This window comes from Dromiciops gliroides, chromosome 3, assembly GCF_019393635.1.
Source record: "Dromiciops gliroides isolate mDroGli1 chromosome 3, mDroGli1.pri, whole genome shotgun sequence".
Classification (NCBI taxonomy): domain Eukaryota; kingdom Metazoa; phylum Chordata; class Mammalia; order Microbiotheria; family Microbiotheriidae; genus Dromiciops; species Dromiciops gliroides.
The window spans coordinates 475,247,774-475,264,725 of record NC_057863.1 but is presented as its reverse complement, the minus strand read 5'-3'; the positions used below and the strand labels follow the sequence as shown (position 1 = coordinate 475,264,725).

Genomic DNA, 16,952 nt, shown 5'->3' with positions numbered 1-16,952 from the left:
ATATATTGAAACAATTTCTTTGGAAATGGCCAATAATTTATTTTGCTTGACTGTACATGTTTGCAACAAGTATTTTGTTTTTCTTGTTCTTTCTTCTTTTATCCAGGTCTAATAAAATGATTATCCCACTAATTCTCTGGTACTCAGTATGTTCTCAGTTCTTTTAATTACATCAGCAGAATTTTTAATAGAGTACTTCTAGTAAGAGAGCTCTCAACCAACTGTGGCTTCTGTTTCTAATTAGAGAGGGTGTTTTATTCTAACTATCCTTTCCAATTCTAAAATACTAAGAAGTCTCTCCCCAAATCTTTAAATTCCCAAAATAAAAGAAATTCACAACATTCAAATCTGCTTGAACCAATCAATGCAAAATGCCTAGACCAAACCTCATATCTGACTAAAAGTCATTTTTTCTTATATCAACTGCATTTCTACAAGTACCATATACTATCTTGCCTCTAGCCACTAATTTTAAGCATTCTGCTTATAATAGTCAATAAACATTTATCAAGCACCTATAATGTGAAAGGCACTGCACTAAACACTGGTAATACAAAATCTTTTAACTGTCCCTTTTGTCTCTATCTCCACTATCATGTATATTCAACTATAAAAATGGTAGGGTGGGATGGACTAGATGATCTCTTTACCTTTCCAGTCCTAAAATTCTACATTTTCCACATCTCTCAGTTTCCTAGACTGGGAATAATCTTAATCTAGTCATAAGATTAATGCTTTCCCCTCTTTAAATATTGCTTCAAGGTAAAACTCTCCTACACTCACAATTGAAGACATCTACTCTGATCTGGTAGTGGAAAATAAGACAACAAATATTTATTAAACACCTACTACATGCCAAGCACTTAAAGGAAAAACCAGACTGAACTCTATGGAAGTGAAACATAACTCAACTAGGTTAATCACTTGCTTTTTCCCCAGCATTTTTATCTTATTAAAATTAAAGGAATTACTTAACTGTAAGCTAATATTTGTCTTCATGCGGCATTTAAATACTTTTCTTATAAAAATAAGAATACTGAATTCTCGCACATTACTCATTTATGAAGCAACACTAAATGACTATTACTTTATTGCCCTTTAAGTTTTGGGTTTAATTTAGTGATGCTATGAAACTTAAAAAAGCATTAAAAAATCTCTTTTTCTTTAATAGTTAATGACTGCGATAATAACATGTTGTAAATGACAACAGAATGCTCCCAATCCTTTTAAAATATATATATATATAACTTTATTTTTACACACATTCAGCAGATTGAAATGATTTCCATGACTTCTATCAGCACTTTTAGATGAATCATGAAAGCTAAAAAAAGATGGGTACAAATAAATGGTGCTGAGAGTTAAGATTTCAGGAAAGATTGATTAAATATTAACTAATGAAACTAAAAGATAATAGGTAGCTCAAATATTTTGAAAAACTCTCTTCTTAATACTAAACAACTGAGGTGCAACTAATTAAAATGAGAGAAAATGGCAAAACAAGTATACTTTTTAAAAACAGTAAAGGAATATATAGCACATTAAAAAATAGTAAATATTTTACCTCTATTCCAAATATGTCAACCAAGGGTACGTAATCCCTAACAATGAGCAACATACTAAAAGGTCTTTAAAACCATTTTACAAAGTACTTCCATATCAGCAGTTTGCCTGAAGGTCAAGAAGTTCCTTATACTTAGATGTTTTACTATAAATTATTATACCAATCCTAGATTCATTAAATAAGGTACAATTAGCAGAGTTGAGCACAAAAGGGTAAAGAGATTACACTAATGGGTCTTCAGAAACCCATTTACCATCCCATCCTCTTCATTTTGAACAAATGAAAGTAGCTGATAAATCAGGTGCAATGAAAACATTGTCCTGCTTTATTATTTTGAAATATCCTTCAATAAAAAACACCCTTATCATCACACTATAAGAGTCTGAGGAGGAGTCACAACTCCACATGTCCAAAGAAATCTTTTTGATGTGAACAGGATTTAAATAGTGACTTAAATCTTCTGCCCTTTTTCTCAGCTTCTTTTCTTTACAACATTCTATATTGATTTATACGGTCCATTTGTCCAAATAGACACCACATAAAAATACAAGCACAGTTCTGAGGATCATGAGAAATTTGTCTAGAAATAGATTAATATAAACATTTCCTAGAGTAAACTGAAATTTTTAATTGAAGGGAAAGATAGGGAGGGAGTATAGGTGAGTAGCAGGCAAAAAAAATGCAAATAATGAGTAAACTAGAAAAATGAGAAATGACTAAAGGCAAATCATGAGAGAATAAAGGAAGAGAATGGATATACAACCTCCTCCAAAATGTTTCATTAATTTGTTATACTCAGGAGTAGAGGAGGAAATCTATGATGTCAAGAACATAATAAAAAGGGGCAGCTAGGTGGTGCAGTGGATAGAGCACTGGCCCTGCATTCAGGAGGACCTGAGTTCAAATCCAACCCCAGACACTTAACACTTACTAGCTGTGTGACCCTGGGCAAGTCACTTAACCCCAATTGCCCTGCCAAAAAAACCAAAACAAAACCAAAAACCAAAACAATAAGAAAGAGGGAGATAAAATTGTAGGCAAAAATTATCACCTTTCAAAAAAAGTTAACTACTTTTCACCTGTCCCCACATCTGAAAAGACAATTAGAACTCTAAGCCCAAATATTCCAAACTATACATTTCAATGACCATTATAAAACCAGGATACAATTTTTAACACAAATGTAGAGGCCATTTTTATTTCTTTAATTGATGATGGAGTTAATAAAAGAAAAAAGCAATAGCTTCCTTTAAAAATTCAAAGTATGTTTTCAAAGATTTTCCTAATTCACCACTTAAGAAAGACTATTTACAACTAGAAAGACAATCTTTGATTAAGGCCTTGGTTACTCAAAATAGATACCTAGTCAATATGACTCAAAGTTGTTATAAGATTAAAGTAAAGCCTAAGCATTTGTGTTAAATTAATGAGAACTGGTCAATTCAAATTCTATTTGATCTTATGGCTTTTTCTGAAATAGGTACTGTGTATCTGGCTGCTTCCCTTTTAGTATGTATACATAATATAATTCATATGGAAGAGTAAAATTTTATTTCCAAGGGAGTTGCATCTTAACTTATCATTCTCAGCCATACAAGGATTAGATCAAGGGAAAAACTGTATTTTCTCACACTTTTAAACACTTAAAAAAATTATGCAGTTCAGTATGGTTTAAGTGTAAATGGTGGATATAAAAATGCAAGTATCCCATTACTACTTTTCTGACCTGTGAAATCAAGATAATAGATTTTTCAGGCATCCACTTTGAAAATATCATCAGCTACCACCAAAGTAAATATTTCTTGGTCCTAAAGCATCTCACAATTTGAACCAAAATGTTCAAGAACTTCTTTTCCAAAGGTAAAATAAGGCCACAAGGCAGGGCTGTTTCACATAGCCATTGCTCCACCCTCCCTCTGAGGACCTATCTATGGTAACAAACTTACTACTAGTTAATTCCTACTTGTCTTCAAGTTTCTATTTTCATTAGAAAGATGGAAGAAAACCTCATGTAAATTTCTAAGAGAGCCCAGATTTTTTTTACATTGAACTGCACTTTGAAAATTAATCCAATCTACTTGCTCTCAACATCTTATGTGAATGGCTTTTTAACAGCAAAGCCATCTAATGTTTCCTTGTACTAGTGAAAACTGGCTTTACTCAAGTTAGTTGAGTATTTAATTCAAGGTTTAGAAAACTGAATGTATACTTCAACCACTATTATACTAGATAAAGATGCAGCAGAAGTTGGCAAAGCAATCCCTCAAGGTGCTTAACTTGGATACTTAGGCTATTGCCTACATTAAAAACTGTTTTTCTTCGACATTTCCCACTAATTATACACCACTATTGACTCTACAAATATATTCAAAACTAGCATCAGAAAAAAAAACCATAGCCATTTCACTAATAACAAACAACAGCTACCCAATTAGTCATGATCTCTCAGAAACTTAATTCTTTGTAGAAAATGAAAAATCCCAAATACATTACATTAATTGGAAGACATACTAAGCAGCATCTCCTTCCAAATAGTTGAACTCCATCATTCCACAAAAAATACAACCCAGTCTTTTAAATAATATTTCAAAGAGATTTTATAAACAGAACTAGTTACTCCAGTAAAGCAGACAGCACAGAGAATAAAAAATATTAATTCAAAACAAAGATAAAAAACAAATATAACCAAGTTCAACTTGAGAGACCATGCAAGTGGTTTTTGTTTTGTTTTAAAAATACCAACAGGATTTGTGCCACATAAAAAACTTGCAAATTAGTTTATTCTGGGGGGGCGGGCACAAATATTTACATAAAACATATGGAAAATGTAGCTAAGAACTATGAGTAAACTTTACAGCTGCAGTTCACTAATATAAATGATCTTTTAAAGTAGGAAATCTCTTATACATTTTAGACTCAGGCCAGGAAGGGAGTGCTGGGAGAAAATATATAATATTATTTAATTAAAAATAAGTAAAATTAACTTCTTGCTGGGGGTTGGGGGGGAATGATGACTACAAAGATCCCATCAATACAACCTACATTCTTAAAACCTGCCTACAAATTTTGGATTAATTAAATCAACTCAATTTTCAAACTAATAAATTTCATATTTATAATTTAACTATTTTATTGCTAGGTGATCACCTAAAATATTAATTTGGAAATTTAGGAGAAAGGGATCACTTATTTATCCTTTTCTGATGTTACTATTCAAAAAGTTAGAAGGAAATCCATGATTAATCAGAATACTTTTTTTTTTTAACCAAAAACTGTTACTACAAACCCTTGTTACTAAAAATTTTCTTAAAAAATATTCCCTTTTGGGGGGGCAGCTAGGGGGTGCAGTAGATAGAGCACCGGCCCTGGAGTCAGGAGGATCTGAGTTCAAATCTGGCCTCAGACACTTGACACGAGCTGTGTAACCTTGGGAAAGTCACTTAACCCTCACTGCTCCACCCAAACAAAAAACAAAAAACAAACAAAACAAAAATATTCCCTTTTGGGTCTTACTATATATGTCCTAATTAAGGTAATTAAATCTTTATTTGATGCTTCAGAATTTTTGAATGATCATTTTGGAGTATTATAGATATAAAGACTATAGAAGATTATGGCCACAGATCAAAGGAAAGTGTGCTGAATCAATAGTAATCACAAGATATACCCTATGACCTTGTTTTCCTGTCACTTGTCTCTTGCTCCTAAAAGCAAGTGTGAATTTACTATAATCTATTTTCTAAGAGAAACTTTAAAGGAGACAGAAAAAAAAAAGAATTGATCAATTATATTTTCTTCCCCGCAGAAACTCAAACCCACTTTCATTGATTCCAATATGAGATAATGTACTTTAGAAATTGGGAATGAGATTATAATAAACACTTTTCTGAGAGAAAAAAAAATACAGAACATGAGTTTGCATATGCCTGTATTTTTATATACTGATACACAACATGCTGAGCAAGAACAAAAGTGAGGTAACACTTGTGTTCAAAACTAAACTTGGCAGGGCAGCTAGATGGCGCAGTGGATAGAGCACTGGCCCTGGAGTCAGGAGTACCTGAGTTCAAATCTGGCCTCAGACACTTAACACTTACTAGCTGTGTGACCCTGGGCAAGTCACTTAACCCCAATTGCCTCACTAAAAAAACCCCCAAAAAACAACAAAAAAAACTCCAAAAAACTAAACTTGGCACTGAACATGTAAAGCCTGAGGTAACTTCTCTAAAGTGTGCTTAAATACTGCACCTGGTTTTGAATCCTACAATGTAAGAGTGACAAAAAGAAAGGAAAGAATCACAAAGAAAATTTAATAGCAAAATACTGAGTAAAAAAAAAAAAGATGCAAAAATGGGGAATGTTGGGTTTAGAAAAAAGGTTCTAAGGATATAGTTAGTAACTGGTAATGGATGTTATATGATATCCCATACTTAAAATATATGAAGGAAAACCATAAATGTACAATGCCATCAAGACCTCTATAAAGCGCTATTGCTTTATTAGATGATCCTGGGCACTTGATGACTATGCAAGAGTAGCACAAGTTCTGATGGGTACTTTTTAGCACCCAGAAACAGGTCATTTGCCCTACTGATCAAGGACGAAGCCAACTAAGCTGGAAGGGGCATCTTACCATGAAGTTGGTCACTAGATAACAAACTGTTCTGGCCACAGCAACTCACAAGTCATCCATGTGCTATGGCACAGAAAGTCTGTAACTGCACTGATGTACACCCTGTACGCCAGTAAAATCACAGGTCTCTTTAAAAAAAAGTTTTCCTGCTAGTTAAACTTTTAAACATTTGGTGGGAATAATGAAAGATTTTGCTGGAGACCTTCAAGAATAGACCAGATCCAGAGCAATTGTACAGAGGCAGTAGAAAGCGCAACTGGAATCAAGACACCAAGCTGGGTTTGAATCTTACCTCTCTTGCTTGAAGCTTTGTGCTTTTTGGACAAAACACTTCCTCCCCTTCCCAGGGGTTCAGTTTCCTCATATATAAAATTAAGATTGTACTAAATTATCCCTACAGTGTGTATAAAGGGAAAGTAATTAGGGATGGAAAAGTATAGTGGTGTCAGATTGTTAAGGGCCTCGATGCTTAGTCTGAACTTATTAACATCCTGAGCTTAGCACAGTACCTGGAACATAGTAAATATTTTATAAATGCCTTTTCATTCATTTTAGCTCTGTATGACTATTTGACTTTGCCTGAAATTAAGGGTGATGAATTATATTAACTTAAGAGTGTTATTTTACAATTTTAATTGATGGAATTCTAATTCAACAGAAAAATTGTTGCTCAGAAGACATAAAGTGTTCTGTATTAAAAAAAAGTGGCAAAAGCAAAATATCCTATGGTCAATTTTTATTACAATTAATTCTAAGGGACTATTCAATTTATTTTAAAAATTAAAATCTATTTAAAGTAATCGAGTCATTAGTTAAGAGTTTAGAAAATATTTAAGTGGACATATTTATAGAAACAATATTTTATCCATATAAAGAAATGAATGCTATATGAAATATTAGAATACACTGTAACAAGCTAGTTATGTTTTGCATATTCCAAGTTGTCTGTGGGGGAGCATAGTAGTTAAGTTTTAATCTATAACCAATTTTTTACAATAAACTTATTAAAAACTGCTCAATAGTTCCTACTTTGGACATCAAAATTATTTTAAGATTCAACTGAAGAATTCTGTTTCACACCACACTATTCAGATGTTTTGCTAAAACCAAAATTAGTACAATAAAAATTATTAAAAATAATGTACAATTTTATATACTATTTTTTATTTACATTTAAAAATTTAAACAGTTTTCTGGGAACAAACTCTGTGAGGTAATGATGGTTCTTTTTTATTAGACTTGAACCTATTTAAAAACCTCCAGAAAGTCTCAATGTTTGTTTTTTTAAGGGTAAGCCACGAGCTCATTTTAGTTGAAAGCAGACTGAATATTAGTTATTTTGCAACATCAAAGTGATTCCATGAGTCTAGACAGCCTCCCCACCTCTGTCTTCGAAGTCTCTCAGACCTTCTATGTGGAGGTTCCACTGAATTCATTACAATAGAGATGGACATTTTATATTCATAATGATCCAACATCTGTGCAATCTTTTCACGAGACACCCCATGTTTATTCCTCCTACAAAAAAGAAGAATGTTTACAATTTTTAAAAATACAGTTTTTTTATGTTTACATATTAAAGACTGGCAGAATATCTGTTGTTAAGTTTTTGTATTTTAAAAACTAACCCTAAATAAGACAGCTCACCCTATACACATTTTAGATGGAACTGTTTGTTTGCTTTTTCAAAGTTCATTTACAATAGTTAAAACTGTACTGAAATTAAGAGGAAAAAGTTAATTATCATTGAAATCTAATCTTCTGCAGTTTATGAAATTCCAATTTAAAAACTGAGCATTATTAGGAATCTCATGATGCTATTACAAGTATTTGAAACACATTACTTAAATCTTTCATCCATTGGATAGGAGCAAAAATCTTAATATTTTAACTCTAACCTAAAGCAATCCTTTGCAAATAAATTGCGCATTAAATTGTTTTGCTGACAATTTGGTAATCTGAAAATTTTTATTCTTTTAAGCAAAATCAATAGTTTTGCCATCTTTTGTTGTTAAACAGATGAAAAAACCCTCTTCTATAGGATTGAATACTTTGAAAAGATTCATTCAAAGATTAGAAACCAGAAATTCTACAGCTTTATATAATCAATTAATCACTACATGATTAGGATCTTCATCTTATTTTCTTCTGTCTAACAGGAAGACAAACTGTCTTAATGATATCAGAAAAACATAACTTAGTTCTAGTACTTTTAAAATGTTGAATTATTAATATCAGAGAAGTAAATTTATTAGAACATTACTGATCACTTTAATAATCCAAATACTTTAAAAACCAAACAGCTGAGGAAAAATTAGTGTAGAGAGAGTATAGAATATTATTGAGCTAATCTTTTCCCCTTCTGGGGTGACACTTTCCCTTTATTCTCTTTCTAGCCCAATTCCTTCCCTTGATTGCCTTTATTCTTTTGTTTTGGGTTTTTTTTTTTTTTGGTGAGGCAATTGGGGTTAAGTGACTTGCCCAGGGCCACATAGCTAGTAAGTGTCAAGTGTCTGAGGCCGGATTTGAACTCAGGTTCTCCTGACTTCAGAGCTGGTACTCTTTCCACTGCGCCACCTAGCTGCCCCCCCAATTGCCTTTATTCTTTTCCCGCATAGCCCTCACTCACTGCTAAAAGTCTGAAGAAATTATCCTTTATTCACTTACATATTTGGTTGGGGTGCATCTTCAGGTCCCCTTTTAAAAATTTTTTAGTGAAGCAATTGGGGTTAAGTGACCTGCCCAGGGTCACACAGCTAGTAAGTGTTAAGTGTCTGAGGCCGGATTTGAACTCAGTTACTCCTGACTCCAGGGCCAGTGCTCTATCCACGGCGACACCTAGCTGCACCCCCTCCCCTTTTTTAAATCTCCTCACTGCCCCTTTCTATAATTTCCCACTGTTACTACTGTGACAATAAGAATCTGACTCACCTGTGGGGCCTCATGAGATTTAATACTTGAAATATTACTATGACTCGGCTTTTCATCCTCCCCCTCTCCTGATTTTTTAAAGTTCCCTTTAAATATCCAGTTTCTTGGGATCTTTTTAATCCCTAATATTTCCTCAGTTCAATCTCTTTAAAAACCCTAAAACCCTATAAACATAACAATACTGATTTCTTTACTTGGTTTTGCGAAACTACCTGAGTGACCCTGAGCAAATAACAATGTCCTCAGGTTTCAGTTTCCTCATGTGTAACATGAAAGGGTCTGAGTGGCCTTGGAGGCACCTTCTATATTGGTGATACTATGATCTCCCTTGACGATTATACGTATACAGCCTTTTTATATTTCTCTTGGTTAGAGAGTTTGCAAGTTTTGTGGATTTTCTGCAACAGTATTTCAAATGCCACTATTTAAAGTTCCATTTTCCCCCCACAGACAACTAGGCTAAGCTTTTCAGGCCCCTTAACCTCACCTCTTTTAATGACCTCATCAACTCCAATGGGTTTAACTGTCTTCTTATACAGGGCAATTCCTAAATCTATACATCCACCTTCTGTCTCTCCCTTAAATCACTAACCTGTTGGACATTTCAACCAGATGTCCCAGGGGCATCTGAAACTTAACATGTCCCAAAGAATCAGTATCAAAGGATCATAGTTAGAACTGGAAAGGACCTTGTAGGGCATCTAATCCAACCCTTCAATTCAGTCAGGAGAGGTTAAGTCACTTTTTCAAAGTCACACAGGCAATAAGGAACTCCAAGACTAGCACCCTTTCTACTGTGCCACTCTGCCTTCATTATCTTTCTCCTTCTACTACCCCTCTATAAAACTTCCATATTTCTTTTGAAGGCAACACCTTCTTTTCCAGTTTCCCAGGTTTGTGACCTCATCATTATTCTCCTCTCTCTGCAGGCTCTTCACTCTGTAAACCCAATCAGTTGCCAAATCTTGCCATTTCTACCAGGATGATATCTTCTTTCCTCATAGAGATACTACCTGGACTACTGCATCAGTTTCCCAATTGGTCTTCCTGCCTTAAATTTCTCTCCTCTTCAGTCTAACTTCCACAAAGCTGACAAAATAATTTTCCCTAAACACACACCTGACCATTTCATTCTTCCACTCAAATAACTCTGCTGGCTCCTTATCACCTCTAGGATAAAATATAAATTCTATGTTTAGCTTCTAAAGCTCTTCACAACTGGGCCCCAATCTAGTTTTCTGACCTAAGTTTGCATTATTCTCCTTCCCCCTCAAACTGTCTAACACCTCTGCCCTGGCTCTCCCACATGCATACAAATGCCCTCTTCTTGGCTCTGCCTGGTTAGATGAAGCTTAAGCGCCACCTTCACATGAAGCCTTTCCTGATCTTTCCAGTTGTTACCACACTACCTAACTTCATAGTTAGTTAATTTGTACTTATTTTGTACTTATTCACTTTGTATATACTTCTCTACATAAATCTCCCACCTCTTCCCCTTCAATAAAACATGAACTCTGAGAAAAAGCACTGTTGCATCTTTGTTCTTTGTATTTCCATCAATGAGCATATAGTAGATGCACAATAAAGGATGGCTGATTCATAAGTTCCATGATGTTTGGCACTTTAACTCCTTTTTCTGAGGTTTTTGGGTTGTAAGACTTGCAATCCATGTGATCCTGCAAACTCCTTTAATGATCCCAAACTATAATATATACAATATATGTTGCTATCAAAGGCCACTTCCTAAATACCATTATTTTTCTAATGGTGCTCTATGACTGTGTATCAAGTAACATCAAGATTTGAGAAGAATCCAAATCATAAGTAAGCCAAAAAGCAATAGAAAGATACACATAAAGGGTAAGTAAACTATATAAAGACAGACTTGTGGAATAAAAAATATCAGAGACAAAAAAGAAGATAAAACCAGTCACATTATAAAAAATGAAGTATAAATTATGGGCCACCCAAGTGATGCAGTGGTATCTTCCAGAACCACAGCATAGCTTCTGGTGTATTAGAGCTTATAGGAAAGATTTATAAGAAAACACGGAAAAGAATTACAGAGGATGAGAAAGTCTTGTGGGACCGAAAGCCAGGCTGGATTTACTAAAGAATCAAAATAAAATTATTCTTCAAACATTGGTAGGAATTTATATCATTTCCTTCACTCTCCCTTCAATTTTTGAGATGATGAATCATATGGCATGTCAAAAAGTACCTGGAAATATATTCTATGCTCAGCTCTAACATCCAAACTCTCTTAACTTTTTTTCATTTTTCCCTGTCACAATGGTATGTTAGGGAAAAAAATGAAGAGAATTCCTTTCATCATTGCTGCTGCTTTGTACAAGAAGCAATGAGAAGATCAAACAGAAAAAGGAAGAAAGACTGCTTTTCAGAAAACGCGTGAACTTGAAAGAAACAGTTCTAAAAGAAAGAAGTATAAAGGGAAGCCAAGAAGTATACCGGAATAGAGGTGACAAGAGAATAGAAGCAAAATGCAGAGCTGGCCTAGTGGGGTTACTGTTCTGAGAGAGGGCAATAAAGGTATCGATTACCTCCAACATCTTAGAATTCACATGAGATAAGCAATAAATTAAAGTAAATAAAAATAGTTAATGCAATCAATGACAGGATCCTTTAAAAACTATGCTTTAGGGGCAGCTAGGTGGCACAGCAGATAAAGCACTGGCCCTGGATTCAGGAGCAGCTGAGTTCAAATCTGGCTTCAGACACTTGACACTTACTAGCTGTGTGACCCTGGGCAAGTCACTTAACCCCAACTGCCTCACTAAAAAAAAAAAAAAAAAAAGAAATGTTCCTTGGCTATACAGTCAAACTGCAATGGGAGGCAGCAGAGGTTGTTGGTTTACTTTGCTGAACTTTTTTCCCTCTTTTTTTCTTTGTTATGAGATGTCTTGCTGGGTAGAGATGGGGAAGGGATATATTAAAAAGAAAGTGGCATAAAAACAAAAGCTATAAATAAAATAAAAATGAAACAATGAAGTCAATGTTCAATTTAAATTAAAAGGAAAAACTTGATAGAGTTGTTACTTAACAGAATTGTATCATTAATATTCTGCATAAAGCAATTTAAAAGAGGCAGCAAGAAAGATATAGTAGAAAAGCATTAGACTAAATTTGAAAATCCTAACTCTAATCCCACTTATTAGGTTTGACTCTGGGTAAATCATCAAACCTTTGTGAAATATATTTCCTGTTCTGCTAACCTCAGAAATTAGTTGTTAGAATTAAGAGATAATGTATGCAACAGTGCTTTCTAAATTGTATAGATCAATATAAAGTATTGTAGTCAAGCAACTTAGCTGTGTAAAAAAAATATTCATTTGAAAAATCAATGTGTTCTTACTTTTCTAATTCCTCAGGATCAAATTTCCACCATGTTTCAGGTTCGTGGAACTCCACTTGGTATCCTTTGCCTATAGCCTACAAAATATCAGGTTAAAGAAAGCCAACAGTTAGAAGATTTCCTAAAGTAAGAAAAAGCTATTCCAAAGCATACATGTTAGGTGGCACATTAAATTTGCCCAAGAAACACCCACAAATTTCACATTTTTATACTTGACATTAGAATTTCTTCTTCGTTTTAGTTTAACAACATTTACTTTATTTCAACTGCTAAATTAATTCTGACCGTATAAACTTTGGCCAAGCATACTTTCATCTACATGAGGGTCATCGTATGCAATTTTAAAGTAATCTTTTCTGAAATAGGAAGGAACATAAAGATCAAAGCTTTCAAACTTTTAGCATTTGTGAATAAGAGTACAGAGAGAAAACAATGACCAGATCAAAAATTTTTATTACTCATATTTACCATTTCCACATAAGGTTTCATTTCCCAAGCTTGGGTATTAGTATTATCTATTATAACTGGAGATCTTCCCTGATCAATAGCTTTCTTTGCTGGAAAAAAAAAAAGGCAAATTTCAATAAGAAACACAAAGTAAACATAAACAACAGAATGAAATGGCAACAACTGATCATTCTATTAAAAGTTTCTAGAAAAAAATATTTTTTTTTTGGTTCTAAATCAGGCAGGACAGTGAATTTACTCTGACCAACTTGCTTGCCACAGCTGTTTTAGCCAAAAATAACAACAACAGCAACCCAAAACCAAAACCAAAAAAAAAAAAAAACCCTATGTAAATATCATGTAGCTACTTGAGTCACGTAACAAAATACATGCATGTGCCCTCCTCTTAGGAAGATGTGGCAGAAAGCACTTGTACTTAGAACTTGTGAATCTCACTACTTCCGTACTAACTTAAAACCTTGAAACAATTTAAGGAGGTCAGAACAACATAAATAACTGCAACACCTACCAACAAGACCTAGAGCCCAGGGTTTACAACAGAAAAATAACACATCACAGAAATTGATAGGCTAAGCTACTATTGTTCTTTTTAGTGTGTTTGGAGAGGGCTGGTAGGGGTCATCAATTCAAGAGGCAATATTCAAAAGGCCACCTGAGGTCAAAAATAGGTGCCCCATTCCTGAAATTCTAACCATCAGAGATTTCCTTCTAGTCATCTAGGTTCCCGCCTCCAATCTGTGGCCAATTCTTGTTGATTTTATCTTCACAATTTCTTTCATATAAGCCCCCTTCTCTCTCTTTTTTTTTTTAGTGAGGCAATTGGGGTTAAGTGACTTGCCCAAGGTCACACAGCTAGTAAGTGTCAAGTGTCTGAGGCCGAATTTGAACTCAGGTCCTCCTGAATCCAGGGCCAGTGCTTTATCCACTGAACCACCTAGCTGCCCCCCCCCCCTTCTCTCTTGATACTGCTACTACCCTAGTGCAAGTCCCCATCACCTCATGCCAGGACTTGGTCTCCCTGGCTCATCTCTCCTCACTCCAGTCCAACATCCACTCAGTGGATAAAGTGACAAGTCTGACCATCTCACTTCTCCTGTTCTCTTCTCCTATACTATTTCATTTGGTGATCTCATTAACCTCCCATGGATTTAATTATGATCTCTAAATATATGATTTGATTTATCAAGCCCTAACCTCTATGTTGACCTCAGTAGTCTATTTCCGACTGCCTTTTGAACATCTCAAATTGGATGATCTGTAAACATCTTAAACTCAACATTCAAAATTGAATTAATAATTTTTCCTTCCAAACATTGTCCCCTTTCAAACTGTCCTATTACTGCTGAAGGCACCACCAACTTCCCAGTCTCCCAAGCTAGGTGTGACCCTTAACATCTCACTATCTTTCTATATCCAATCTGTTGGACAAGGCCTGTCAATTTCACTTTTGTGACATCCCAAACATCACCCCCCCTTCCCCCCTCTGATATTGCCACCACTTTGGTGCCCCTCATTTCCTCACATTTAACTATTCCAATAACCAGCTGGTTGGTCTGCCTGTCAAAGTCTCCCCCTATTTTAGCCTACCCTCAACTCAGCCACCAAAGTGATTTTTCTAAAGCACAGTTAAGACCATATCAGCGCCCTACTCTATCAACAGTTGCTTCCCATCATATACAAGATCAAAGTGAAAATCCTGTTTGGTGTTTAAAGCTCTTTATAAGCTAGCCATCCCCCAACCCTCCCATTACCTCCCCATCCCTTATCCAGGAATACTGGCTTCCTTGCAGTTCCTCAAATTAAAAAAACTCCACTCCCGACTTCAGGTATTTTCATTGGTGGTTGCCCATGTATGTAATGCTCTCCTTCAACTCTACCTCCTGACTTCCTTCAAGGCCTAGTTAAAAATCCCACTTTCTACAGGAAGTCTCTCCCAATCCCTCTTATTTCTAGTGCCTTCCCTCTATGGATTATGTCCTGTTTATTCTGTATAGTTTATACAGTTATGTGCATGTTGTCTCCCCCTTTAAACTATTAACTGTTCCTTGAGGGCAAGATCTTTTCCTTTTCTTTGTATCCCAAATGTTTAGCATAGTGCCTGGCACATAGTAGGTGCTTAATAAATGCTTGTTAGCCTGATTTGAACGAAGCCCTCTGAAATGGAAGTACACTTCGGAGGGCAAGACTCAAGAATCATTCATTCCTCTTCCTTACTATCAGAGTGATCTTGGGAAAGTCATTTAACTTCTTTGGGCCTCAAAAAGGAGAGGATTGGACTTAGAGGATCTTTAAATCTTTGGATCTTATCAATTTATTGTGCATTAATCAGATGATCACACTGCCTTTTCTAACAGGAATTCTAAAGGGAAGGGGATTAGAAAGGGAAGTTTTAGAGTACAAGTCAGAAGAAGCAGGGAGGGGGGCAGCTAGGTGGTGCAGTGGATAGAGCATCAGCTCTGGATTCAGGAGGACCTGAGTTCAAATCCAACCTCAGACACTTGACACTTACTAGCTGTGTGACCCTGAGCAAGTCACTTAACCCTCATTGCACCACAAAAAACAACAAAAAAAAAAACCAGAAGTATGAAGGACAGATCTAAATCTGGTACTAATAGTACTGGGCTTTTGGCACTGGGCAGTGGGGGAAGCAGAGGTGCTTTGGACAAAAACCAAAGCAGCCCAGGGCGGCTAGGTGGCACAGTGGATAGAGCACCAGCCCTGGATTCATGAGGACCTGAGTTCAAATTCGGCCTCAGACACTTAACACTTACTAGCTGTGTGACCCTGGGCAAGTCACTTAACCCCAATTGCCTCACTAAAAAACAAAAAAACAAAAAACAAAAACAAAACCCCAAAACAGCCAGAAGAAAACACAAGAAGGAAGGTAGGAAGATGCCAGACTCACTTTGCCTGTCATCTCATTTGGACCTCATAGCAGCCCAGACTAAAGGTTCATAGGTATCATTATACCCATTTTACAGATAAGGAAGTGAAAGCTGAAAGAGTTTTAGTGTCTTCATTAGGGTCACAGAACTAGGAAATGCCTAGATGGGACCTGAACTTCCTGACTTCAAATATAGCACTCTCATCTACTGGACAACTCTATTCTTTCAAGAAACAGACCTGATAAAAGGTGAGATACCAGTATGCACAGAGAACCCGGGATCAAATGTGTAAATAAGGCTGTTAAGTCTGGAGAATAAGACTTGAAAGATGGAGATGGGAGTGGGGGTGGGGTGGGGGTTTGTCTTCTAGCATTTGAAGTACTATCACAAGAAAGGTTCAGGCTTGTTCTGCTTGAGCCCAGAAAGCAGAAGTAGAACCATGGATAGAATTTACAGAAAGGTTGACTTTTAACTGGATAATAAAGAAAAACTTTCTAACAAATAAAGGTATCTAAAAGAAGAAAGGAATCCTTTGGAGGCAGTAGGTCCCCCCTCCCCCGCCTTCACTACATGATTTCAAGCAAAAGCTAGATGATCATTTCTAGGGGATGCTACATTAAGAATTCTTGTTCAGAAATGGGTTAGACTAAATGACTTGCTGAGATTCCCTCCAACTCTGAAATCTGATATGCTGGGATCTCTATGCAGATTTAAACAGGTACACAGAGGCCTAGTTTATTTATTTATACAAAAACCTGAGAGACGTCATCTAATGTTATCACACCTCTGCTCTGGTTCCAGTCATGGGCATCACCAAGTTGTCTAACATTATATGTGTACCCATTTCGATGCCGAAAATAATCATCAGTGCTGAAGACGATGCCACCACGATTCTGACCAAGCAAAACGCTGTCAATAGAAGCAAAAAAATTATAAAAATTATATACAGAAAAATCTAAAGCTATAAATAAAATTTTAAAAACTCTCAAAAGTATGTTAGCTGTACTTAATAATCAAAGTCATAATTAAATGAGGTAATCCAGTTCTGGGCATATTAGCCTTTTGAAGATAACATTATCTGACCAATGTCAAAATCCA

The 16,952-nt window shown here is 35.4% G+C and overlaps 1 protein-coding gene across 1 annotated transcript in view; it reads right to left on the bottom strand.

Moving 5' to 3' along the window:
• Nucleotides 1-16,952, bottom strand: part of N4BP2L2 (NEDD4 binding protein 2 like 2) — a 75,840-nt gene that overhangs the window by 44,145 nt on the left and 14,743 nt on the right. The window contains exons 3-6 of the mRNA XM_043999153.1: nucleotides 16,639-16,763; nucleotides 12,970-13,058; nucleotides 12,502-12,578; nucleotides 7,581-7,715 (exon numbers count right to left, since the gene is read on the bottom strand). Of these exons, the coding sequence (XP_043855088.1) occupies nucleotides 7,581-7,715; nucleotides 12,502-12,578; nucleotides 12,970-13,058; nucleotides 16,639-16,763 (426 nt within the window). The remainder of the gene's footprint in view (nucleotides 1-7,580; nucleotides 7,716-12,501; nucleotides 12,579-12,969; nucleotides 13,059-16,638; nucleotides 16,764-16,952) is intronic.